Source organism: Elgaria multicarinata, chromosome 8, assembly GCF_023053635.1.
Source record: "Elgaria multicarinata webbii isolate HBS135686 ecotype San Diego chromosome 8, rElgMul1.1.pri, whole genome shotgun sequence".
Classification (NCBI taxonomy): domain Eukaryota; kingdom Metazoa; phylum Chordata; class Lepidosauria; order Squamata; family Anguidae; genus Elgaria; species Elgaria multicarinata.
This window is the reverse complement of record NC_086178.1, coordinates 25,236,747-25,261,422: the sequence shown is the minus strand read 5'-3', so window position 1 is coordinate 25,261,422 and position 24,676 is coordinate 25,236,747. Positions and strand designations below refer to the sequence as shown.

The following is a 24,676-nucleotide window of genomic DNA, read 5'->3' as shown; positions in this document are numbered from 1 at the left end:
GGTGAATAGTTAATATAGCAATGACATTTTGTGGGAGGAATGTTTCCTTGGAAGTGGATGACTGCCTTCTATTGTTACCTAAAAGAAGAAATGACTACACCTCATTCCAAAAGTGAGACATGGGGGGGGGGGGGAGAACTCCAAGTTTGAACCCATTCCCCACTTACTAATCTTTTCTTTAAAATTCAACATACGTTTTGAACATGCGCTCTTCTTCAGAAACAATTGCATGTAGCAGTCAACAGTTATATGTGTATTGCAAGCAATCATTCTTGTCCCAAATTAGATGACTTCTAAGAGTTGTCTCACAAGCAGTCATATTCTTTAGCTAGTCAATTTGTTAATGGACTACAGTTGCCTTCTACAGTTGCTCAAACAAGCCAGCGCTATTTAGATTCCATATCCAGGGGCACAAAGGACATTTAAGGCTGCCATCCTATACAGTGTTTTTACATATAATAGATGATGATATAAATTACCTTTCCCCACACAATATCACTGCCATTGGGCCATTTAATAAAGACGTCTTCCTGAACACCTCTGGTGAATGCTGGATAATTAGTTTCATTTCCTGAAATGGCTGGATCCTGAAATAAAGAATCATATAGCTTTTACACATGTTATAAAAACCCAAATTTATAATCATAAAAGAGCAATCCTATATAGAAAGCATGCTACTATGTTATTATGGCAAAAAGACTCCAGAGAAACAAAACATCTGTACTGACCAAAATGATGAGAAATCTCATTCCATCCTGTTTTAATTTATTCACCAATGCTGGAAGGTTTGTAAAATTAGGACTGAGAGTGAAGTCCATTTGCCGGTCCATGTAATCAATATCTGCATATTGTATATCCTGTGGAAAACAGAGAAGTTTGTAAATGAGTGTGTGTGTGTGTATGGATTTTATATATATATATAAAAAAGGAAAGACGATCAAACTTTATTTACAGTTTTCAATGAATAATTTTCCCCAAAAGTCAACAACCACAGTAACTACTGGGGCCGCTGCAAAGGTTTCCTGCTAAAACCAGTGGATTTTTTTAAATAAAAAAATAACAGTTGGCCCTATGCCATATCATTAAATCATTTGAAAGGTGTGGCATAACACTCTAAAGCTATCCTTTCAATTTTGGCATTTTTCCCCCGCTTGGAAATGAAGCGTTGATCATGTTTCTGGACAACTTTCCATGTATAGACGTTGAATTAGACTTCTCCAGTGGTTCTTCAACGTGTACATCTGACACCACATTCTGGGCATGATTTAGGAGTAAATCTAGGGTAATCTTCCCTCTACTTAGTAAGGTCCCTTACTAAGTATTTCAAGGCACAGTACTTTATTAGGCTTAGAAATGTTGTCTCTTTTTCACAGCCCACACATTTTCCCAGCCCATGTGAGGAAAGTTGAAATGCATTATTGCAACATTTTATCTACTAATAGCCTTCTGAGCAAATCTGAGGTCTCCCAGGCCAGATCTGCACCAAGCAGGATACAACCTTTTTAAAATGGTTTGAAAATGGTATATGTAATGTGTCCTAGGCCTGAACAATTGTCAAATCCATTATAAACCGTTATAAGCAGTAGTGTAGATCCTGCCCCAGTTTCAAATCCCCACTTATCTATGATGCTTTCTGTATAGCCTTGGCCCTGTCACTATCTTTCAGCCTAAGCCCTCTCACTTGGAAGTTATGAGGATAAAATGGTGGTGGAGAGATACTATACTGTTGCCCTGAGCTCCTTGGAGGAAGGGAGGGATTAAAAAAAAGGTAAATAAATAATCATATCTGTCCACAACTTACATAGGGTATATTAGCTGCCTTCATTTCATCATACAGATCAGAGATTTCTGAATCATTTTTGTATCCATACCGACACAACTGGAATCCCAGACCCCAATATGGAGGCATGACTGGACGTCCAATGAGCTAATAATAAAAAGAGGAATATTTGAATTACTGGCAAAATGGGGGGAAAGGACAAATTTACTGTAGGTTTTGTAACATAGTCTTACTGCAGTATATTCCTGAACCACTTGTTCTGGAGTGGGGCCCAAAACCATATAGAAGTCCAAAATTCCTCCAAGGGTACGATAAGTCAAAGCAGGAGTTGGCTGGAATTTTACCTCTGGAAGTTCAGGAAGGCAGAAATAAGGCATTATCACATAGATCAACAACAGCCAATATTACCCCTCTTTGCCCACCACTACAGTAGCTTGGCTGCAGGAAGTTCAGCACACACACACACACCCCAGCCTTTCCCACTGGGAAGTTAGAATTCTCCCTAGAATGTGCAAAAATGATAACATTTCCCCATGATAAGAGCATCTGCCAGGTAAAAAGCCGTGCTTGACTATCATAAATTACTTTTAGTTCATACTGCTTCCTGAGCAACTCACATAAAACTGCCCTAGCTAAAAGCAGATCAGTGGCACCACCTTTTTCCATAGCAGGCTTCCCTCTCTTCTGGAAATGATACACTGCCTTAGACCACTCGTTTACAAACAAATAAATAGGCAGGGGACTTTGCAGGTAAGAAGCATTAACTTATGTTCATGTTCTGGCATTGGAAACAACAGAAGGGACTGGACAAATCAGGCTGGGGACTGGCATGGCTTATGGGTCACAAATTTGCCATCCTTACATGGACTACTGTAATTCCAAACTGTAAATAGTTCAATGGAACAGTGACTTACCCATCCCATTACTGTTCAACAAGAGAACGCCATGAGCATTTCCATCATTTTCCAGGCCCATGTAAAAGGGGTGAACTCCATACGTGTTGAATTTGTACTGAAGGGCAAAAACAACAACAATGGGCCTCAATTCAAGGAAATGACTCACTTAGCAAATTAATTTTCTTTCCAGCATGCTTCTGGGAAGCACGTAAATGAGGTATGTATAGGTCACAACAAATTTCCCTATACAATCTTCAGACTGCTGGCCGAATATAGCATGGGAACAGCGGGAGATATTGGGAGAGCTCAGGGCTGGCCCAAGACATTTAACTGTCTGAGGTGAAGGACAAAATGTTGCCTTCTCCCACTCCATATACAAAAAGCCAACTGGACCAGCTTTCTTCAACACTGGCAATGAGACAGCCTCCTCCACCTCACTTGAAATCGGCAGGCTAGCTTAAGGAGTGCAGGGCAGGGCCCACAGCTCTGTCTTCCAACATCTTGCTGCCACCTCCAAGCATCTGCTACCTGAAGCACCTGCCTCACTCTTTCTAATGGTAGGGCCAGCCCTAGGTGGGGTCCAGACTTGTCTCTCCATGAATGGAAAGGCACCTTCTATTTGTGGAGGGAACTGGGATCCAGTGGAAGCTTCCTGCAGGAGGAAGAGGGTGGGGTGGCAATTTTCTTCACCTCTTCCTGCAGCCCACAATGCCATCTCCTCCCATGCTGTTCTGGAGGGCCCAATGCTTTTTCCCCTTTGAATGATTTTTTAAAAATAATAATATTAAATACTGCCTTTCTTTTAGGAGTACACAAACACAATTTTTGTTTCATTTTTAAAAATTAAAAGATCCTGCTTCCCCAAAAGGAACTCACAAACACACACACCATTTTGAGCTTTTTCTTTTAATGTTTGCAACGGAATACTTTTTTTCCCCTTCTGGGGAAACAGAGGGCTTTGCTAGACCTACCTTAAAATCTGGACATGTGGAGGGGCAAGCCCGCGCTGCAATTAGCGCGGGCTGTCACTCTAATCCACATGCCAGACGTGACAGGCTAAAGGAAAACCCCATTGTGTCTGCCATTTTTTATTTTTAAAGGGCTGGGTGTGCAGGAGTGCCAAAGGCAAGTTTTTGGATTTTCTTAAAAAAAAAGGTTTCCCTGCTCCCCCCTGCCCCCAGTCTCACTCCTGGCCCCGATCTCTCCCCCCTGTCCCCGATCTCCCCCTGGCCATGATCTCCCTCCCCTGGCCATGATCTCCCTCCCCTGGCCACGATCTCCCTCCCCTGGCCACGATCTCCCTCCACTGGCCATGATCTCTCCCCCTGCCCCTAGTTGGTGTGAGGAAGCTGCGTAGTCGGGAAAAGCCACGGAACAGGCTAGACCTTCCACGGTCCCAGGCTCAGCCCAGGACTGTGGAAATACCGGGCCAAAAGTGGAGCCCATTAACCTGGGGCAAGGGAGGTTTGACCCCAGGACCCCTGTGCATCATCTGGACACACAGGGGCGAGCCCGGGTATCAGCCTGGGCTAAACCCTGGTCTAGCAAAGCCCATAGTCTTTTGATTATTATGTATCTCTGGCCTTTACTGTAGTGTTGCTGCCCTCCTGCAGAAAGGCAATATTACATAAATAAATAACAAAGGAATGTGTGTGTGTGTGTGTGTGTGTGTGTGTGTGTGTGTGTGTGTGTATGTATGTATGGTGCTCACCCTTGCCCTCCCAACAATAATTCCCAACACAAATATGACCATTTGTATGGAAATCCATGTGCTTCTAGGCATGAAAGAGTCCTGAGTGTACTTTGGTGAATTACTCATTCCAAAAAGATTGCGTATCAAAATCCCTCTTTTTACAGTATAAGAAGCAGCTGTCATTGTTTTCAGGTTTGCTAAAGGCAAACCTGCCACCCTCATATATTGGGTTGGATCTGCACAAAATGAATTGAACTTACTTCCCACAGAAATCAATGGAACTTAAGTCATGACTAACTTTGCATAATGATTTCAGTGGGATCCAAGTTGACACTAGCACTAATGTAAATTACATTGCGACCTCCAGCACAATGCCACGACTAGTTGGCGTGATCGGTTTTCTGGGCAAATCTGTTGCCCCAGCTAATGCTATTGGTGTTGCCCTAGAGGTTGCTTATGGTAATGCAATATCATTTATGTTAGCGTTAATGGGCCTATTCAGACAACACGCTAAACCATGGTTAGGCCGCTAACCCTTTTGCAGCAAGTGGTTAGTGAGTGTGTTTAAATTGTGGTTATTTAGCAACCATGGTTAGGAATGGTTTACATAACATCCTAGGCCATAAAGTTTAGCTCAAAATGCTTAACCACCATGGCTTTGTATGTCATCTGAACAGGGTCAATGTCTGCTTGGATACTGTGGGGCGGATCATTTAGCCTGCATCCAGCCCACAGAGATTTGTTCCATTAAAAGATATAATAAGGATAGTAAAAGTGAAATCCCCTCAAGTAAACACTACTCACTCCAGGAGACTGATCCCTTGCAAACATTGGCCAGGTATGCCAGTTCATTTCTTGGTGGAATTGTGTATGCTCTGTTTCACCAAACCCATACACGTACTGTGAGGGTAACCGAGTTGAAATCTGAATGAACATGTCACTGAAGGTGAAGCCAGGTAATTGGGAATCCCAACTGCAATCAAAAGAGTTGCTGGTTATTATTAGGGGGAAAAGTGAAAAGAATAGCAAATACATGATAATGATATATGAGGACATTGAGTTTTCAGATCACTTGTAGGATGAAGCAGGGAGGAATATATTATAGCAATAAACACCCCTTTTTGGACTATCAAAATGTACATTTATCTCTTCAGTCCTATAGACAGCTATGATGGAGCACTGGTCAGCTTTTTCAACAAGGATTCTGCAAGAGCAGGAGCTGCAAGCTCAGTGGTAGAGGGCATGCCTGCAACTTGTAAACCTGAGTGTAGCAATGTAGACAAAGAGATAGCCTAGCCACAGTGATCCTCACATTTAGACTACTGCAATGCGCTCTATGTGGGGCTGTTCTTGTGCATGGTTCGGAAGCTGCAGTTAGTGCAGAGTGCAACAGCTAGTGCTCACTGGGACACCTAGCTATGTTCACATAATACCTGTATTAAAAGAACTGCACAAAGCCACATACAAGGTTTTGTTATTATCATATGAAGCCCTAAACAACTTGGGACCAGGATACTTAGGAGACCACCTTCCCTTATACATACCCAGGCAACATTTAAGGTTTTCAAAGGAAGACTTACAGGTCAGTTCTAAACAAATGGAAAGATGCCATGAAAAACCTCAATCGCGGACCTTCTCTGTAGTGGCACCCGCACTCTGGAAAACCCTCCCTTGTGCAGTTCGGAAGGCAGAAAATGCAACATCTTTTAAACGCCTACTGAAAACACACCTTTTCACACAGGCATTCCCTGGGCTCTAACTGCAGCTGGGAGTTACTTGGTTTTATGCGGTACTTTTAAACTTTTTTTTTTAAAGTGTCTTTTCATGTTGTACTTTATGGCTTTTAGTGTGAACTGCCTACAGAGACTCAGCTATTGGGTAGTATAAAAATGAAAAACATACATACATACATACATACATACATACCTCTTTTGGCTCTCAGAGTCAACAGTACTGGGCTAGATGAACCAATGGTCAAACTTCCTGTGTTTCTATGCTGGCAAAGAGCCTCAAGTCCCTCCTGCTATGTTTCCCTACATACAAGGTTGCTTTTAAATATTAGAGGGCAGAGCTGCCCTGATACAACTTATTATGTGGTGTTCACATCATGCCATCACGATGACATGTAGCTTTCCTTCAGTATTTCTCGCATGACCCCACCATGTTGGGCATAGTGAGGCTGTGCCGAATATTGTAATAAGTGCTGATGCCAGCACAGCCACATTCACCTATACCTCTGTTCTAGTGAGATTTCATGGACCAGCTAATACCAGAAATCATGAAAAATTTATACAGCTGTGCTAACAGTTCCAAACTCTTATTTAGTGATGCGCCAACTCATCACCTTGGTAAATTTCCTACAAAAGCTCATAGCTTCAGGAAAGCAAGCAAGCAGTGCTGCTCTACATTTTGATTTGCTCTGCGGAAATGTACACAACAACAAACGCAAAGATATTTTCCCAGGAATTAAAACAAAAAGGCGGGATACAAGCAACATCGATACGGGCAATGGGGGGAAATGTTGAATTTAGGATTAAGACCCTCTTCCATCATGAATGGTCCTAGACTTAGAAGAATTTCACGGTAGTCCTGGAGTATTCCTATGCCATGAAGAGTTACCTAAGCATCAGTGATCCATGGTGGGCTAAGATAAAGTTGTGTGGTGTTAAGCCCTTGGCATAACTAGGGTGACCCCATGAGAAGGACAACAGGGCTCCTGTATCTTTAACAGTTGTAGAGAAAAGGGAATTTCAGCAGGTGTCATTTGTATATATGGAGAACCTGGTGAAATTCCCTCTTCATCACAACAGTTAAAGCTGCAGGAGCCCTACCTTCATGCGCTCCTGCAGAGATATATGTTTGTATTTTTTTAAAAATAATAATAATACAAGTACACTCGGCGCTAAAACACCTCTGATACCCATGCACATGCCCCTTCATAGTTGATTGGCTGTTCACTGTGCCCAGAACTCATGGAAAACAGCAATGACCTTGCAAAGGGTGTGAGCACACCACAAAGGTTCTTCAGAATGGACAAGAGAGACGAAAGCAGTCAGGGATAGTCTGGGAAAACTGCGAGGTGAAACCGAGATCACCACGGGAGCAGGTGAACATCATGTGACCCATTAGTGATGACTGTGATGCAGTCCTGCAATAAACGGCTGGTGTAGACACCCCCTAATAGTAGGAATCCCATCAAGGATATTACCACTAATTTTAACCATTCTCAAAATTCTATGGATGGCGTTAGGTTGAGGAAACTGCAGCAACGTTCTTTTTAAATAAACAAATTAATAAATGGTGAAGGGTTACAGAAAAGATATCAGAAATCATTCAGAATCTGTGAGGGAAATATTTTAAGCAGTGATGGTGTTGAGAAGATTTTGATTATGTATAACCCTCGCTCATCTGTGCTACTGTGCTCTGCTTCATGGTGAGCTTATCTCTCTGTGCTGTCTGATCGTTTGCGATGGCAGGTATGGAGAGGAAAAGCTAAAACGAAGCTTAGCCCGTTGCCTGCTGATCCCAAAAGAAACACAGTGAATACTTTTGGTTCACAAAGCATTTACTCAAAGGCTTATAACAGAACAGAGCACTTCTAGGGGTTTTAACCATGAAACACTGATATTTCCTCAATTCACCTGTTCTCTAAAAATGGGCATACCTAAACCTATTATGTGATCATTGCAAACCTTTTTAGCTTTAATTTATTAATTAATTCCATTTCTATCCCACCTCCTTTCCTCCAAGGGACCCAAGGCAGACTACATAGTCCTCCTCCTCTCCATTTTATCCTCACAACAACAACCCTGTGAGGTGGGTTGAGCTGTGAGTGTGTGACTGGCCCAACATATTGTGACTGTAACAACACCATTAACTATGGAAAGTATTCACTACTGCTGCTCCACCTTTGCTGGTTCCATTGCACTCATAGGACACACTTCTACTACTACAGGAACTACTCCTTTTGAAAGGAACTCCAGAAACAAGAAGAAACTCTAGTTCCCAGAATGGGAGAGGTTAGCAGAGCTCCCTTCCGAAAGCTCCATTTGCCAGCATTGTTCCAGAAATGAGCATTTTTACTGATTTCTGATTTATTTGGGAACCTCTAGTTTCCCACTGCACTACTGGTATGTCTTGCTAGTGGGCAGGAGGTGTTGGATCCACTTACATGACTGTCCCAGTGCTTCTGCGTCGAACTTGGATACCAAATGGATTGTTCTGAATTGACACATCATAGAGACGATTCTCAGGGGTACTTGCTGGAGTGCTGGGGAGGTTCAGTGGCACGGGAACCTCATACCTCTGGTTAACGTAATCATAAATCTGCAAAGAGGCATTGGGTATTAGACATAGGCCGTAGCTAGACCTAAGGTTTATCCCAGGATCATCCCAGGTTCATCCCTGCCTGAGTGGCACTTAGATGAACAGGTTTGACCCCAGGACAATCCTGGGATAAACCTTAGGTCTAGCTACAGCCTATATTGGGCCCTATTCAGACAACACACTAAGCCATGGTTAGGCCGCTAACCCTTTTGCAGCAAGGGGTTAGTGAGCATGTTCAAACTGTGGTTATGTCACCACCATGGTTAGGAATGGTTCACACAACATGCTAAGCCATAATGTTTTGTTCAAAATGTTTAACCATCATGGTTTAGCATGTTGTCTGAACAGAGCCATTTTCTATTTCACATTTTTGAACCAACACAATTGTACCAAGTGGGACAAAATAAAAAGTTGTTGTGATTGATATAAAAGCCACAGGCATGTGGTTCCAACATAACTGACTACCACATTCTTTTTACCTTAAATTGAAGCATGTTGTTCTCATGATATTTCACCTCCAAGCGAAGTGTATCTATGGGTACGATGGCCCTTTCTGCACGTCTAACATATTTCTTGCTTCTGCCAAGGTCTGCCATTAAACCAGATGATGTGTACTGAATTTGGTCAACAGTATAACCATCATCAGCAGGATAATAACAGTGAGGAACTCCAGAAAGAAGAACAGCCTGAAAGCAAAAACAAATGTTGAAATAATATGCGAATTAGTGAATAGTATTGGGAGCAGATAGATGCAGAAATTATGAAGGAATTAATTACAACAAATATTTCTTGGTGGTGTGCATGCCCTCCCAATTCACATTGAAATTAGCACAGTTTTTCTGAACATATTCAGAGAACTCTGGAAAAAAATCTTGGAGGTTTTGTCCAGGAACGTTTGTAAAGACTAAGCCTAGGGAGTTCAACCCAGACCCTCTGCTGGTACCCCCCCATACCAATTAAACCTATTATTTTAAATACTTATTTAAAAGATTGATAGGCCACCTTTCATGGCAGGAGACATCCCAAGGTGGCATATACCAATAAAATGCATGTAATCAAATTCAATTAAAAAAAAATGTGTTAATTAAAGCATTGAAAGTTCTAAGACAGAAACCTACAGCACAATTGCAGCTATTCCCCAGTCTGAGGAAACAATGGGCCTGTTCAGACAACACACTAAGTGCTCATCTGCACCAAGCAGGATATTCCACTATGAAAGCAGTATGAAAGTGGTATATAAAAGACAGGAGCCACACTACTGCTTTATAGTGGTTTTGAAGTGCACTGACAACTGTTGGGGCCCATTGACACATACCATATACTGCCTTCATACTGCTTTCATAGTGTTATATCCTGCTTGGTGTAGATGCGTCACGGGCCCCAACAGTAGTCAGTGCACTTCAGTACCACTATAAAGCAGGAGCGTAGATCATGCAGTGCACTTCAATACCACTATGAAGCAGTCGTGTGGCTCCTGCCTTTTATATCCCACTTTCACACCGCTTTCATAGTGGAATATCCTGCTTGGTGTAGATGAGCCCTAAGCCATGGTTAGGCTGCTAACCCTTTTGCAGCAAATGGTTAGTGAGCATGTTTACACCATGGTTATGTAGACACCATGGTTAGGAGTAGTTCACACAACATGCTAACTTGCCGCCCTGAGATCCCAGCGATATAGGGTAGGATATAAATGTTTTAATAAATAAAATAAATAAATAATTCATGGTTCACATGACATGCTAAGCTATGATGTTTAGCTCACAATGCTTAACCACCATGGCTTAGCGTGTCATCTCAACAGGGTCATAATCAGGCGGATGCTAGAGTACACACGTATATCTACAGGGTCTTCTTAGAGGCCTGCAATGGTGGGGCCTGGAGGACCCCTGATGGCAACCCATTCCAAAGTTGTGGGACCACTGCAGAAAAAAAGCTCTCTCTTGTGCACTTGCCCCCCCTAACTGCCCTCACAGGTGGGCAAGTGAGAAGGGCCTCTCTTGCTGATCTTAAAAGTGCAGGCAGGCTTATACATCCTGTTGCAAACTAGCCAGAAGGGCTGGCTAGTTAGAGAAGAGGCCCTCTTGGCTTTGTATTTAAAGCCCACATGCCCAGGAACCCACTTTATCCCTGGAGTGCAAGGCAGTTGTAGTTTCCAATGCCTCCTGGCCTGGTTCATTGAATAAAGAAACACTGGAAACCATATTTCCCATGAATACCAATGGCAAATAACGCTGTCCTTTGTCAGGAGCATTTTGTTAATGTTAAAGAGCCCATCCAGTCTCAATCCAATCAGCTTTGCAGATTCTGTGGCTGCTGCTGGGACATTGCTCATGCCTGTCCCGTAGCCCTATTAACTAGAGTGGCCATAAGAAAAGGAGGACAGGGCTTCTGTATCTTTAATGGTTGCACAGAAAATGGAATTTCAGCAGGTGTCATTTGTATATATGCAGTTCCTGGTGATATTCCCTCTTCATAACAACAGGTAAAGCTGCAGCAGCCTTGCCCTCTTTTGTATCTGGTCACTCTATTATAGCTCCTGAAGCTTTAACGCTTGTGATGAAGAGGAAATTTCACCAGGTGCTGCATGCATACAAATTATACCTGCTGAAATTCCCTTTTCTATACAACTATTAAAGATACAGGGGCCCTGTCCTCCTTTTCATATGGTCACCCTATATAATTAACTCCGGCCCTTAGCTGCTTCACTACACTTGAGAAATTATATGGTAGATTCAAAGTCACTTATATACAGCTTAATATTAGGGATGAAAATACAAAGAAATCAGTTTCTTGGAATTAGTATGTCATCTTCAAAATCATAGCTTCTGGCTCACGTTGTTTAGAATGAGCACTTTCGAACAAAAGAAGGAGCTTTTAAGTGTCATTGATTTCAGTGGGAGAGAGTTAAGTATGGGTTTTATCTGACTGGTAACCATCCACTGATGGAAGGTTCTTTGATCCAGCAGAGGCTCATGTCAGTAGAACGGGGAGCAGGGTGTCCTCTTACACATCACCAGAAAAGCGGAAATGCATCACCCAAAAAGAGGATGGGAGAAGACAGCAATTTGCAAAACATTTGGATATGGAAACAGATCAGCATAGATGCAACTCTGTAATTGAAACAGAAACACTATACGTACAATATATCATCCTAGTAGGGAAGGCTTTTGAATCTGCTGTGGTTTCTCAGACATTCCTACAAGAACTCATGTCATCTGGCCACAGCCAGATGACGTGAGTTCTTGTAGGAATGTCTGAGAAACCACAACGGATTCAAATGGGTTCCGACAGATTGTGGAGCGGAATGGCTTTTCCTGAGTTGCGCAAACTTGCAGACCAGTTTGGGGTTGTTGGTTTTTTTACTTTTGATGGGTATTTGCACAAATTCGTGCTTGCACAGATATACATTAGTTCAAGTGGACTTGTGCAAGTGGAACCAAATTCTTGTACCTTTCAAAAATAATAATAATCAGATTCTGCCTCTGTGGGGATGATGGAATGAAAGATGCCTGACAATCTGCGGAAACACAGACGGAAGGAGGGGTGGGTGAAATCCCCTGTGTCTGCCTCGGTAGGCCCTTGCCTTTCAGTGCTGCTGTCAACCCCATCTTCAGTGGCTCAGCTTGGCCTGGCAAGTGCTCGGCAGCTGCCCACCAGTGTTGTTGAACACGTGCTCTTCACCCCACTGCATTAAGGGTGGCCACCATTAGCACAGTGGGGAAAATGCACAATTTCTGGAGCCTCCAGAAATCACGGACTTCACCCTGCTGTGTCAATGGTGGCTGTAAAGGCCCCATTAATGCAAGGGTAAGTGCGAAGACCATGATGTCAGCAGCCAGGGTGGGCGGCTGCCAAGTGCTCATGGGGGGCAGACATTGGGGGATGTCAGCTTCTCGGACCAAGTCGGACGGTCGTGACCACCCTAGATGGAATGGATGCTACAACATCACTACATGCCAGCTCTGTCTGTACCCCAGCTCTTCTTTCTTAATCTTTAAACTGGACTTGGACTTCAAACAGAGGATGTTTTCAAATAGAGGGCTGTCTTCCATAAAGTAGGACACATGGCCACCCTAATGGGAGGAGGGAGAACATTTTTGGCCATTGCCCCTCCTTCTGCAATGTCATCTCCCAGACGCCATCTCCTACACTATTCTGAAGGATCCTCCAACCCTCCAGTGAAGATTGAGGGGATGTGGGATGCTGCTGGGGAAAGGGAAAATCACCAAGAGTCTCCTCCTGCCATGTTCTGCTAAAATCTCCACTGGATCAAAGAGCCTTCTGTTAGCAGAAAGACACCAACTGGTGTGCTTAACATTTGTTGGATAGCACCCAAATTCATTAGAGGTGCTTAGCTCTAGTGGTCATGTGCTCAATGAGGTGGAAAACAGAATGATGTTCATTCTGTTTAATCCTCTTCCACATAAAGAATTGGGATGCCTCTAGAGATTTCTTCTAGGGCTGTCTGTAACGTTAGATGGCTTGCAAGGATAGCTGAGTAGCCAAAGGGCTGATTTTCCACCCGAGCACTGTTTTTGATCCCTCTTCATCCCACAATAGGGCCTAATCTACATCAAGCAGGATATTGCACTATGAAAGTGGTATGAAAACAGTAAAAGGCAGGAGCCACACTACTGCTTTATAGCAGTATTGAAGTGCCCTGACAACTGTTGGGGCCCATTGACACATACCATATAATGCTTCTGTACCGATTTTATAGTGCAATATCCTGCCTGGTGTAGATTAGGTGAACTGTGGATAAAATAGGGAACCAGTCTAGATAAGTTAGCTGGGGATACATTGATCTCTGGATGTTTAATTATCCTACTGTTCAGATTGATTGATTGATTGCATTTTTATCTCATCAGTTAACCAAAATCACCTCCTAAAATATATTTCTTAACTGGGGTGGGGGTGTTCCCATTTATTCATTTATTTATTGCACTTCTATACTGCCCAATAGCCGAAGCTCTCTGGGTGGTTCACATAATTTAGATTTCAGACTGACTGGTACGAGGAAAGGGACAGGGGTGCACAACTCTCTGCTTCATTCAGCTATCTACAATCCCCATGCTTATCAATAGTGCTGTGCCAAAAAAAAATTGACCATTTCATTTTTTGCATTTCACAGTGGGTGGGGAAATCAAAACATGGGTGAAAGAGGCTGGGAGAGGTGAGAATTTCAGAGAATTTTGTCCTTGGGGAGGGATAGGGTTATATACCCTTTTAAATGTAACCAGTTGTTGAGGGATCTTCTTTCTTTCTTACTTTCTTAAAAAAAATATCCCCGGAATTTTCAGGAGCCCAGGAGTTCTTCCTGAATGCTTTTTGGAGAAGGAGAGGTCACACAGGCCATAGCTAGACCTAAGGTTTATCCCAGGCAAATGAAGGGCTTGTCCCTGCCTGCTCCCGGGATCCCCTGTGTGTCATTTAGATGCACAGGGGTGACCCCGGGACGATCCTGGGATATAGGCCTGGTCTAGCCATGGCCACAGTCTCCAATAGGCATTCACTAAGAACTGATGGGCTCCTCCAAATGCCAAAGGAAATGGGGTGCTTATTTGAAAGACTAAAAAAAAATAGGAAGTAGACCCCTCAGCAATTGGCTATGCTTAAAAAAGGTATGTGAAAACCCTATCCCCGCCCCTCCCCAAGGAGAAAGTTCTCTGAATTTTCCCCTTTCTCTGTGCAAAAGTAGGAAAAAATAATGCTTTTTTTTTCACAGGGAGAGAGAAATTTCCTGAAACTAGGGGACATGATTCGGCCTAGCACTACTTATCAATGATATTGTAAAATAGCAGTATTGACGTGCTCTTTTCACAGCAACTTCAGTTTGGTCACACTGTAGTTGTTAGTCCCCTGTGTTTTTCCAGGACAGGATTGCCAGCAGTATCTAGGAGTAGGGATGGCGAAGGAATCTCTTTGCGGGATGAACCTAACCAAGCTTCCCTCGATTCAGCCTGCCGGACTTTGGTCCATTTTCCACAAATTGGATTGACTTGATCTGCATTGAGTCAAGCCACTTTGTGGATTTTCCATATTTTTTAAAAAATGCATTTCATTTTTTAATAATTTATTTTTAAATAGAGATTTGCACAGATTGCAGCTGCAATTTGCACAAATGTCAGAAATTTGCACAAATGTAGAAAAAGTTCCCAAGGTTTTGGAAAAAGTCTGCAGCTTGGCCCACAAATGTGAGCTGAGTCAATCATGCAGCAGAACTCTGTTAAGCCAAAGATGAAACAGATTTCCCAGAAGTGTACATCCCTATCCAAGAGTGAACAAAACCAGCTGCAAGTGACTGAGGGCCTTCCTAGACGAAGCCTTAGCGCGCTTTGTGGGCCGGTTTCCCTGCTGTGCGTCCAGATAATGCACAGGGGAATCTGGCGCCAGGCCGCACTGAGGCCTTCTCTAACACGCCATAAGCGAAGTCGCTTATGGTGCGCCTTTTTCACAGCCCCGGCCTCAGGCCGGGGCTGCGAAACGTCTAGGAAGGTCCGTGGCTTTTTGCGGCTACTCGCTTACTCGTGAGTAGCCACGAAAAGCCACGGACCTGGCACAGCGCTCATACGAGCGCTGTGCCCATAGTGCCGGGGGGGGTGATCTGGGGGGGAGATGGGGGAGGGAAGGCCGGACCGGCAGGAGAGGGGATGGCGGAGGGCAACGAACGGGAGATGGCGAGGGGATGGCGGAGGGCGACGACCGGGAGATGGTGAGGGGGGGCAGAGGGCGACGACCGGGAGACGTCAAGGGGATGGCAGAAGGCGACGACCGGGAGACGGTGAGGGGGGGGGGCGGAGGGCGATGAACGGGAGACGGTGAGGGGGGGGGGCGGAGGGCGATGAACGGGAGACGGCGATGGAGGGCGGATGGGGGGGCTTAAATTAAAAAAAACCTTACCTTCTCCGACGGCTTCGGGCCCCACATGGCCCCTTTAAAAAAAAACATGGCCGACACTGCAGGGTTTGTGTTGTCCCTATGCGTCAGCCATCTAGGAGGCTGGGCAGCACGCTTTAAAGTTAGCGCGCCGTAGCCCCGCCTCCCTGCTGGCTTATCCCGGCAGGTCTAGCAAAGCCCCAAGTCATAGCTGGGCTGAGTTGCTACTCTGCAGAACCAGATCACAATGTTCAGCTTTAAATCTGGGGAAGTCATTGTTGGCAGGAACTTCACTTCTGCCTCTGCTCTGAGAGTCAAACTACATGGTTCGCTAATTGCATGGCATGTAGCTCAGTCTTATCTATCTAGGGAGGTCATGGGCTCTCCAACACTAGAGGCATTCAAGAGGCAAATGGTCAACCATCTGTCAGGGATGCTTTAAGGTGTATTCCTGCATTGAGTAGGGGGTTAGACAATGGCCTTATAGGCCCCTTCCAACTCTACTATTCTATGATTCTATTTTTATTTTTTTATTTACCCCATGGCCCAATTCACAATGGAACCACTGTGCTCTGGAAGAGGTGGATTAAGCCTCCCCCATCCCAATCCTGCTGAAATTCCACCACAGGGGAGTGGTTAACAAAACAAAGAAAGCCTCCAATGGCATTAAAAGAAACATTTTGTTTTTATTGCTGTCTTTATTTTTGTTTTTATTCCTGTGTTTATTTTTTGTTTTTATTCCTGTGTTTATATTTTGTTTTTATTGCTGTTTTCATTGTATTCTTATTTTTTATTGTTTTCAATATCATACTGGTTTTATGTGTTTTATTGCTGTACACCACCTTGGAAGGGCTTCTGCTCTGAAAGGCATCCAAGAAACATTTAAACTAAACTAAACTAAACTAAAGTATGAAATGGACCATTTTATGCCATTTGTCCACTGAAAGAGAGGTCCCCCCCGAACTTACATTCCAGATACAACCAAGAGCATTACAACTTTGTTCCGTTGGATTTGGATAAGGGTGACAATCAAATTTGTTGATATCACTTAAGGTCTGATTCCAGGATATTGTGTGTGTTTCCCCCAGTTTAAGCTGCAGACCTGTAATATGGGCAACCTGTAAACATTAAATAAAAGTCAAAACATAAATCATAACTCTATAAAGCTTAGATCAAATTCAAGATTCAAAACAAATATGTTCCCCATCTGCTGTTAAGGTTAAACTGTTGTAATTCCTTTGTCATATGTTTCTGTTTTATGCAAACTACCCTGGGAATATAATTGAAGGATGGCAAAAAATATCCATAATAAATACATAATTAAAATAAAAATACTGCTTCAAGTATCAATTTAAAATAGATGGAAGGGGACATTATCCTTTGCCAGTTATTGCTTCACTTTATTTTAAAGGAGTACATGTGTACTTCATACAGTATAACAAGACATTTGGGAAGCAGTTTAAGGATCAGGTTAAACATGTAACCAGGGCACAGAATAAGTTCTATTACAGCCTTTCCCCAACATGGCAGCCTTCAGATGTTTTGGACGACAACTCTATAGTTGTTACAGTGTGGACTGGGACTCAGGAGATCTGGGTTCAAGTCCTCACTCAGCCATGAAGCTCCCTGGGTGACTTTGGGCCAGTCACTGACTCTCAGCCTATCCTACCTCACAGGGCTGTTGTAAGGAGCCTTGGGTTCTTTGGAGGAAACATGGTGTGATATTAATGTAATTATAAGTAGGGGTATGCGCTCCACACCAAAAATCTGATGGTCTGATGGGCCTCTGAAATCAGGGGGTGGTAAGGGGCAGTTTCAAAACCGTTGGAAACCCATTGTGTGATGAAAAGACCATTTGGAGCCCCGGATGGATGTGTAGGTATCAGGAGTTTTTTTAGGTGACGTGAGAGCTCATTTCATGTTGCTGGGCAGATGCTGAGGGGTGAGGGAGGGGTAGTTTTGAGATTGACATCTGTCGCTAACCAGTAGCCACAGTCTCCTTCATGTCTCCTCCAATCATGTTGCTTATATACACAATATAAAAGAGCCCATAGCACTGCTCTTTCACAGTGTGGCTGATGCTGACTGAACATCCCAGAAATGGGGAAGTTCCATCAGCTTTCCCTAGCACCTTCCTAACTGGGAGCATTTCGAAGCCTCCTCTGCCCTTGCCCCACTGGTCCAGCAGGGCCAATGGCCTGCCTCCGGGCATGGGGAGTGGGAGCCTTGCTCACAGCACTGCTGCCAGCCTGAGACTGACTGCTGGCTTGAAGGGGTGCAGCCTCTTAATATCTAGCATACCTGGGATCCTGTACCACCAAAGAAAAATGATTCCAGGTGTTAGACTTGAGTTTTTAAGGCGAGAGTGCAGGTGGAGCCTCAGGACCACCCACACACTTCTTCTCCTGCACTTCATTGTATGTGTTCTTGTTCCACATATGGAGATAGGGGACTTCGATTTTTGTAGGAGGTGTTTAGTTTCTGAAACTTCTGCAAGCTCTCTTGAGAGAGGATGAAGTGCATCTGAAATGTATGTGTATGGGGTAGGGAATGGTTGGAGGGGAAAATGTTTTTAAAAATCCTAACTATCAAGGGATGAAGAGATCTGCATTCAATTTGGCATAGCTAAAGCCCTACTTAAGAGCTACCAGGGTGCTAAGTTTCATTTTTTTATCTTTAAAAATGACGGAGATGTAAGTATTTTTGTTAATTCCCATTGACGATAATAGAGCGGTTCTCCAAAAAACAGAGTGGTTTTCCGTCGGGTAATCCAACGGTATGGGGAGGCAGAGCCACCCCAAAAACCAGGGTTGGGAATCACCTCATTGAAGCTCCACCCTAAATTTTGGGGAGGAGCAGACCCACTCTGCACATCCCTAATAATAAGACTCCCATAGACCCAGCCAGCATGCAAAACATCAGTGATGATGGACTTTTTGTCTAAAATATCTGAAGGGTGTCAACTTGGAAAAGGAACTCATTATGTTTCCTGCTGATGTTGCCCCAGTGCTAGTGGGACCCACTGCTAATACAACGGGAGGCTATTGGTTGTGAAAACAATTGGAAACAGGTGAAAACACTTGTTTCCTGATTTGGGGTGGTCTGTGGTGCTTGCAGAAGGGTGCTCTACTGACCTGTCTTTTTCCAGAGAGAAGCATTTCAGTTTGTTTCCATTTTAGGAAATGCTAGCTTCTTGTTGTGTTTGCCGTGGGTCCTGCAGGCATAGAGTTGCCAGAGGAATCCATTTAGGGGGTGGAGCTCAGTGAGCTTTTGCTGGCTGCCCCTCCCCTGATGGAATCTGGTCCAATATCCACCAGCTGGCCTGATTTGGTCCTCAGCAAAACCTACCTACCTTTGTGTGGTAGAAGTGGCAGCTGGATGGGAAGGGAAGCACTGCTACCACTGCCGCATGACCACCCTTTTCTCCTTAAAAGAGGGAGGTTTGTGCACGTCAGTGGCAGTAGTGACAGGAACTTGGGTTTTCTTTTTCCCCTAGCCTGGAATGTGCACAAATTACAGACATCATTTGTGCAAATTGCAAGTGTAATTTGCACGAATTAATGCCAAAATTTGTGTGATTTGCAAAAATTGCAGCCATAATTTCCACACATTCCAGGGTAGGGGGGAAATAGACAAGGTCCCCAAATTTCAGGGGTGGACCCCCAGCTCAGCATGCAAGGGTGAGCCAAACCAAGAGAGCAGCATGGGAATCTCAAGGACCCTAAAGGGCCAGATTCTCATGTGACAGACATGATTACAGAGGCACAAGAGAAAGAATGGACATTCAGCAGCAGTTTTGGATACTGCCCATGATCTTTAACCTAAGCCTATGTAGTACATGAGGTGTATGAACATATTTTTCACTTCCAGGAATGTATGAAGGCATTCAGCAACAATTACCTGATCTGGAGCATTGTAACTGACATTGACAAGATACGTTTGAGCCACGTTGTTCGAGAGCACTTTCACATCTGTAGGCGGAAGGGCCAATCCAAGGATTTTGATTTCCTCAAATTCCAAATTATATGGATCACTGTAGCTGTTTTGTGTCACAGTCATAGTTAAGACATTCTGAAAGACAACAAGGTATACACACAATATTGTTCTAGAAATCTTTTGAAAAAGAAGTAACACATTTATATACAGTGTTATAACCCATTTACAACACATTTTCCTATCATTTCTCTTAAAGTCAAAGTCCAGTAAGGTAGATAAAAGGGATCACTTGCATTTATTGTACGTACAATATGTACAATAAGATTGACCTCCTTTGGAAAAGAAAGGCAAACTGCAGCTTTCTCCTTCTGAAATCCCACTGTTGTGTGTGAATTAGATAGTACATTGATGGTGCTATATAAATAAATAAATAATAATAATAATAATAATAATAATAATAATAATAGTCAGAGTAACTAACAACAGAAAGGAAGGCCATAGCTAGACCTAAGGTTTATCCCCGGGGTCGTCCCTGTTCATGTAAATGACACACAGGATATCCATGGAGCAGGCAGGGACAACCCCGCGATAAACCTTAGGTCTAGCTAAGACCCAAATCAGGGTTCTTGTTCATGTTGGGACCCTCTACAGATAGAGTAGATTCTCCTTGGACGGTCACTTTCCACAAGTTGAGAACAGCAGACGCAATGAAGCAGACGGGCAGGGCTGGAGCACTCCTGTTCAGACATTTTCCCTCTTCAGGCTTAGAACACCTGAACAGGGCTCATCCTGCATTCCATTGATTCCATTGACTCTATTCTAAGCATGAGGGCAAAGCAACCCCACCCTCTAAGCAGGTGTTGGACTCGTTGGCCTTATAGGCCCCTTCCAACTCTACTATTCTATGATTCTATGACTACATTAAATGTATGTAATTGATCATAACCTTTTCTTATTGGTCCTGTTCAGACAACCCACTAAACCATGGTTAGGCCACTAACCCTTTGCCACAAACTAGACTGGCAACTGTTACCCAGAGGATCTTCTCTTCTGCCACTCCCAGACTGTGGAATGGCCCGACGGAAGAGATTCAACAAGTCAAAAGTCTTTTTGAATATAAAAATACTATAAAAACTGATCTTTTCCAGCAAGTCTATGCAGTCGAATTTTACGATGTCTCGCTGTTATTTTAATAACATATTAGTTTTATATGTTTTAATCAGTTCTACGTATTTTATAATATTTTTGTTAGGGATGTGCTCCGCTTCTAATCGGACCGGAGAAGCAGTAGCGGAGCGGGGGGCTTCGCCTGCCCTTAAGGCGGAGCCGAAGAGGATTGGGGGGCCGGCGGAGCGTGGCGAAGAGGATCGAGGTGAAGGCGGATCCTTCGCCTCGATCCGGAGCTCTGCCGGAAAGGTAAGTGGGGTTTACTGGGCCCTGCCGCTGTCGCTGTCGCCCATGCGGCGACAGCAGCAGGGCCCGGTAACGCCCCCCGCCCTCCTCTCCCTTACCTGTCTCCGTCCGCGGTCCGTCAGCGTCTCCAATTGAGCCCGTGGTTCCAGCAGGAAGTCTGGGCCGCGGCCCAGACTTCCTGGTGGAACCGCGGGCTCAATTGAAGACGGCAACGGACCGCGGACGGAGGCAGGTAAGGCCCCCCTCCCCCTTGGTCCCTTACCGGGCTCTGCCGCCGTCGCCGCATGGGCGGCGATGGCGGCAGGGCCCGGTAACCCCCGGCCTCCTCTCCCTTACCTGCCTCCGTCCGCGGTCCGTCAGTGTCTCCAATTGAGCCCGTGGTTCCAGAAGGAAGTCTGGGCCGCATTTGCGGCCCAGACTTCCTGGTGGAACCACGGGCTCAATTGAAGACGGCGACGGACCACGGACGGAGGCAGGTAAGGTCCCCCTCCAACTTACCGGGCTCTGCCGCCGTCGCCGCATGTGCGGCGATGGCGGCAGGGCCTGGTAACCCCCCCCTATGGGGGGGACCGGAGCTCTGATCCAGATCCGGAGCTCTGAGCGGAGCAGAGTGGGCACAGGCGGAGTGGGGGCGGGGCGGAGCGGGCCGATCCGAAAATGGCGGATCTTAAAATGAAGCGGAGTGGGGGGTCCGTGCACACCCCTAATTTTTGTATTCAATATTGTTCCCCACCTCAATCCAGAGGGAGAAGCGGGTAAGAAGTAAATATATTATTATTATTATTATTATTATTATTATTATTATTATTATTATTATTCAATGTGTTTAAACAATATTTATGTAGCCACGGTTAGGAATGGTTCACACAACATGCTAAATCATGGTGGACATGACACACTAAGCCTTAATGTTTAGCTCAAGATGCTTAACCACTGTGGTTTAGCATGATGTCTGAACAGGTTCATTCTTTTGTGTAGGCATGTGGGGTCCAGATCCAGACTGGGACCATCACACATGGGTAGGGGGGTTGAATTAAATGTTTCCCCGCAGCCACTTTTTTCTTTAAATTAATGCTCCCTCCCCCTCCTCCTTTTTTTTTTTTTGTCCTAAGCCCCCACACCAAAGAGGGCACATTTAAAGAAAAAAAGGTGTCATACCGATTGAACATGGCTGGGCCAGCCACGCCTCTGCTTAAAGTAGTTACAAGGTTTTTGGGGTTGTTGATAAAAAAAAGAAGAGGAGGAGGAGAAAATCATAGCACATTATTGCTCAGGAGAGAAGTGAGCTGATATTGTTGTACAAAGTGCCCCTATAACTACACAGTCCAAAATGCATAGGCTATAATAAATATTTTTGGACATTCTCCAGGTTCCACCCTTTTCCCTTTGGCTTTCCACCCCCCACTTCTTTAGAAATCATAGGAACAAAGCAGCCTTCCCCCAACCTGGAGCCCTCCAGATTTTTTGAACTTCAATTGCCATCAGCCCCAGCCAGCATAGCCAATGGTCAGGAATGTTGACAGTTGTAGTTCAAACCATCTGGAGAACAACAGGTTGGAGGATGGCTTTAAAAGTAGGGATGTGCTCCGCTTCTCTTTGGTTCAGAGAAGCAGGAGCGAGCCGGCCTAATTCGCCTCCGGAAAAGGCGGAGGCGAAGAGAGTCGGGGGGGCTGCAGATCGAGGCGAAGAGGATAGCCTCAATCTGGAGCTTCACCTGGAGGTAAGTGGGGGGGGAGGGGGATTCATCTGGTGCTGCTGGTGCCGCCATCCATACAGTGGCGCCAGGTAAGGGAGCAGGGAGGAGGGACGCTTACCTGCGTCTGTTTCAGGCTTCAATTGAGGCCCCGGTTGAAGGCAGAAGTGAAGGCCGAGGCCTCTTCTGGCTTCAACTGGGGCCTCAATTGAAGCCCGTGATGGATGCAGGTAAGGGGGCAGGGGGGCTGGCCTACCTGGCACCACTGGTGCCACCATCCATGTGGCGCCGGTGCTGCCAGGTAAAGGAGCAGGGAGGAGGGACGCTTACCTTTGTCCGTCGTGGGCTTCAATTGAGGCCCCGGTTGAAGCTGGAAGTGAAAGCTGAGGCCTCTTCTGGCTTCAAGCCGGGTCCTCAATTGACTCTCGCAATGACAGATACAGGTAAGGGGTGGGGAGGTGGCTTATCTTGCGCCGCCACCGCTGCTGCTGTCCATGTAGCGACGGCAGTGAAGCCGGATCTTGCTCTGCAGAGCAGAACAGGACACGGGCGGAGCGGCGCGAAGAGGATTGGGCCATGAAGCGGATTGGGGGGTCCGTGCACACCCCTATTTAAAAGGGGTTGGATAAATTCCTGGAGGCAATGGCTACCAGCCCTGATGGTTGTGTTCGAGGCACTAAGCCTGTGTGCATCAGTTGCTGGGAAACATGGGTGGGAGGGTGCTGTGGTACCATATCCTGCCTTGTTGGTCCCTGGCCAATGGCTGGTTGGCCACTGTGTGAACAGAGTGCTGGACTAGATGGACCCTTGGTCTGATCCAGCATGGCATTTCTTATGTTCTTATGAGCTCCCTAGGTAATTGGTTCCATTGTCATACTTTAGTCAGGAAGTTTTTCCTGATGTCCAGCCAGAATCTGGCCTCCTGTGACTTGAGTCCATTATTCCATGTCCTGCACTCTGGGAGGATCGAGAAGAGATCCTGGCCCTCCTCTGTGTGACAACATTTCAAGTATCCGAAGAGTGCTATCATGTCTCCCTCAATCTTCTTTTCTCCAGGCTAAACATGCCCAGTTCTTTCAGTCTCTCCCCATCGGGCTTTGTTTCCAGATATGACCATGATGGTTGAAACAACAAATAGACAAACTTATAAAGCCTCTGACCATATAGGTCAAGGAGATCAAAATCATAGAGGAAACAAATAACACTACATATATGTAACAAACATAGACAAAACACTAAAAAAATAATGGAACAGACGGAAATTGTAGGACTTTTTCTGCCTAAACATGCATAGAATTGTGCCCTAAATGAAATAAACCGGTGACAGTTCTATTTAGTTAACAAAGTAGTATCTGCAATCAGAAGTGAAAGAGCTGGAAATAGAGGGAGCTGAACTTTTCAACCTCAGTAGAGCAGGTTGCAGCCTCTTTCGTTTCTCATCACTCCCACACATTATGTTTGTTCAGCTCTTCTGGACTTTGCAGCCTGGCCCTATGCACCTTTATTTAGAACATATTTGGAACATGTGTGTTTATTTTAGTAAGCTACGAGCCAACTGCATGGTACAACCTTGGGTAGCTTCCTGCTTCCAATTGACTAATTTTGTTACAAGATATGCCACAACAAAAGAGAAGTGAAAAATTCACGTAGAAGCGTTGGGGACTTTAAAAATGGAGAAGGAAGGGAGGAGGTCGGGTTTTGGAGAGAAAGGGATAGTAGGAAGTGAAAATCAGGAAGGGGGAAAGAATACAGCACAATTTGGGGGAAATCATAAGTAAGGAGAGAAAGGGAGCAAAAAGAGATGAGCCATGAGACCCAGGAAAGGGAACAGGTGAATCAGAAAGAGGGAAGAATGTAGTAGAAAGAAAATCAGGGTCCTGGATCACATGGAGACCCACCATGGGTACAGCAGGTTCTCCTGTTCAGACTGTCATTCCCCAAATGTACAGGGTGAGGAGGGTGGTGGGGCTGATATGATCAGTTTGTGAAAAAATCAGATTGCGGGATCCCCCCTCCCTCTATGTAAACCGTCCAGAGAGCTTCGGCTTTGGGGTGGTATACAA

At 44.8% G+C, this 24,676-nt stretch overlaps 1 protein-coding gene across 1 annotated transcript in view; it reads right to left on the bottom strand.

The window, feature by feature from the left end:
• Positions 1–24,676, bottom strand: part of SI (sucrase-isomaltase) — a 162,099-nt gene that overhangs the window by 67,804 nt on the left and 69,619 nt on the right. The window contains exons 24-33 of the mRNA XM_063132013.1: positions 19,472–19,642; positions 16,540–16,689; positions 9,175–9,381; positions 8,541–8,695; positions 5,174–5,342; positions 2,695–2,791; positions 2,014–2,126; positions 1,802–1,927; positions 729–857; positions 480–587 (exon numbers count right to left, since the gene is read on the bottom strand). Coding sequence (XP_062988083.1) covers positions 480–587; positions 729–857; positions 1,802–1,927; positions 2,014–2,126; positions 2,695–2,791; positions 5,174–5,342; positions 8,541–8,695; positions 9,175–9,381; positions 16,540–16,689; positions 19,472–19,642 — 1,425 coding nt within the window. The remainder of the gene's footprint in view (positions 1–479; positions 588–728; positions 858–1,801; positions 1,928–2,013; positions 2,127–2,694; positions 2,792–5,173; positions 5,343–8,540; positions 8,696–9,174; positions 9,382–16,539; positions 16,690–19,471; positions 19,643–24,676) is intronic.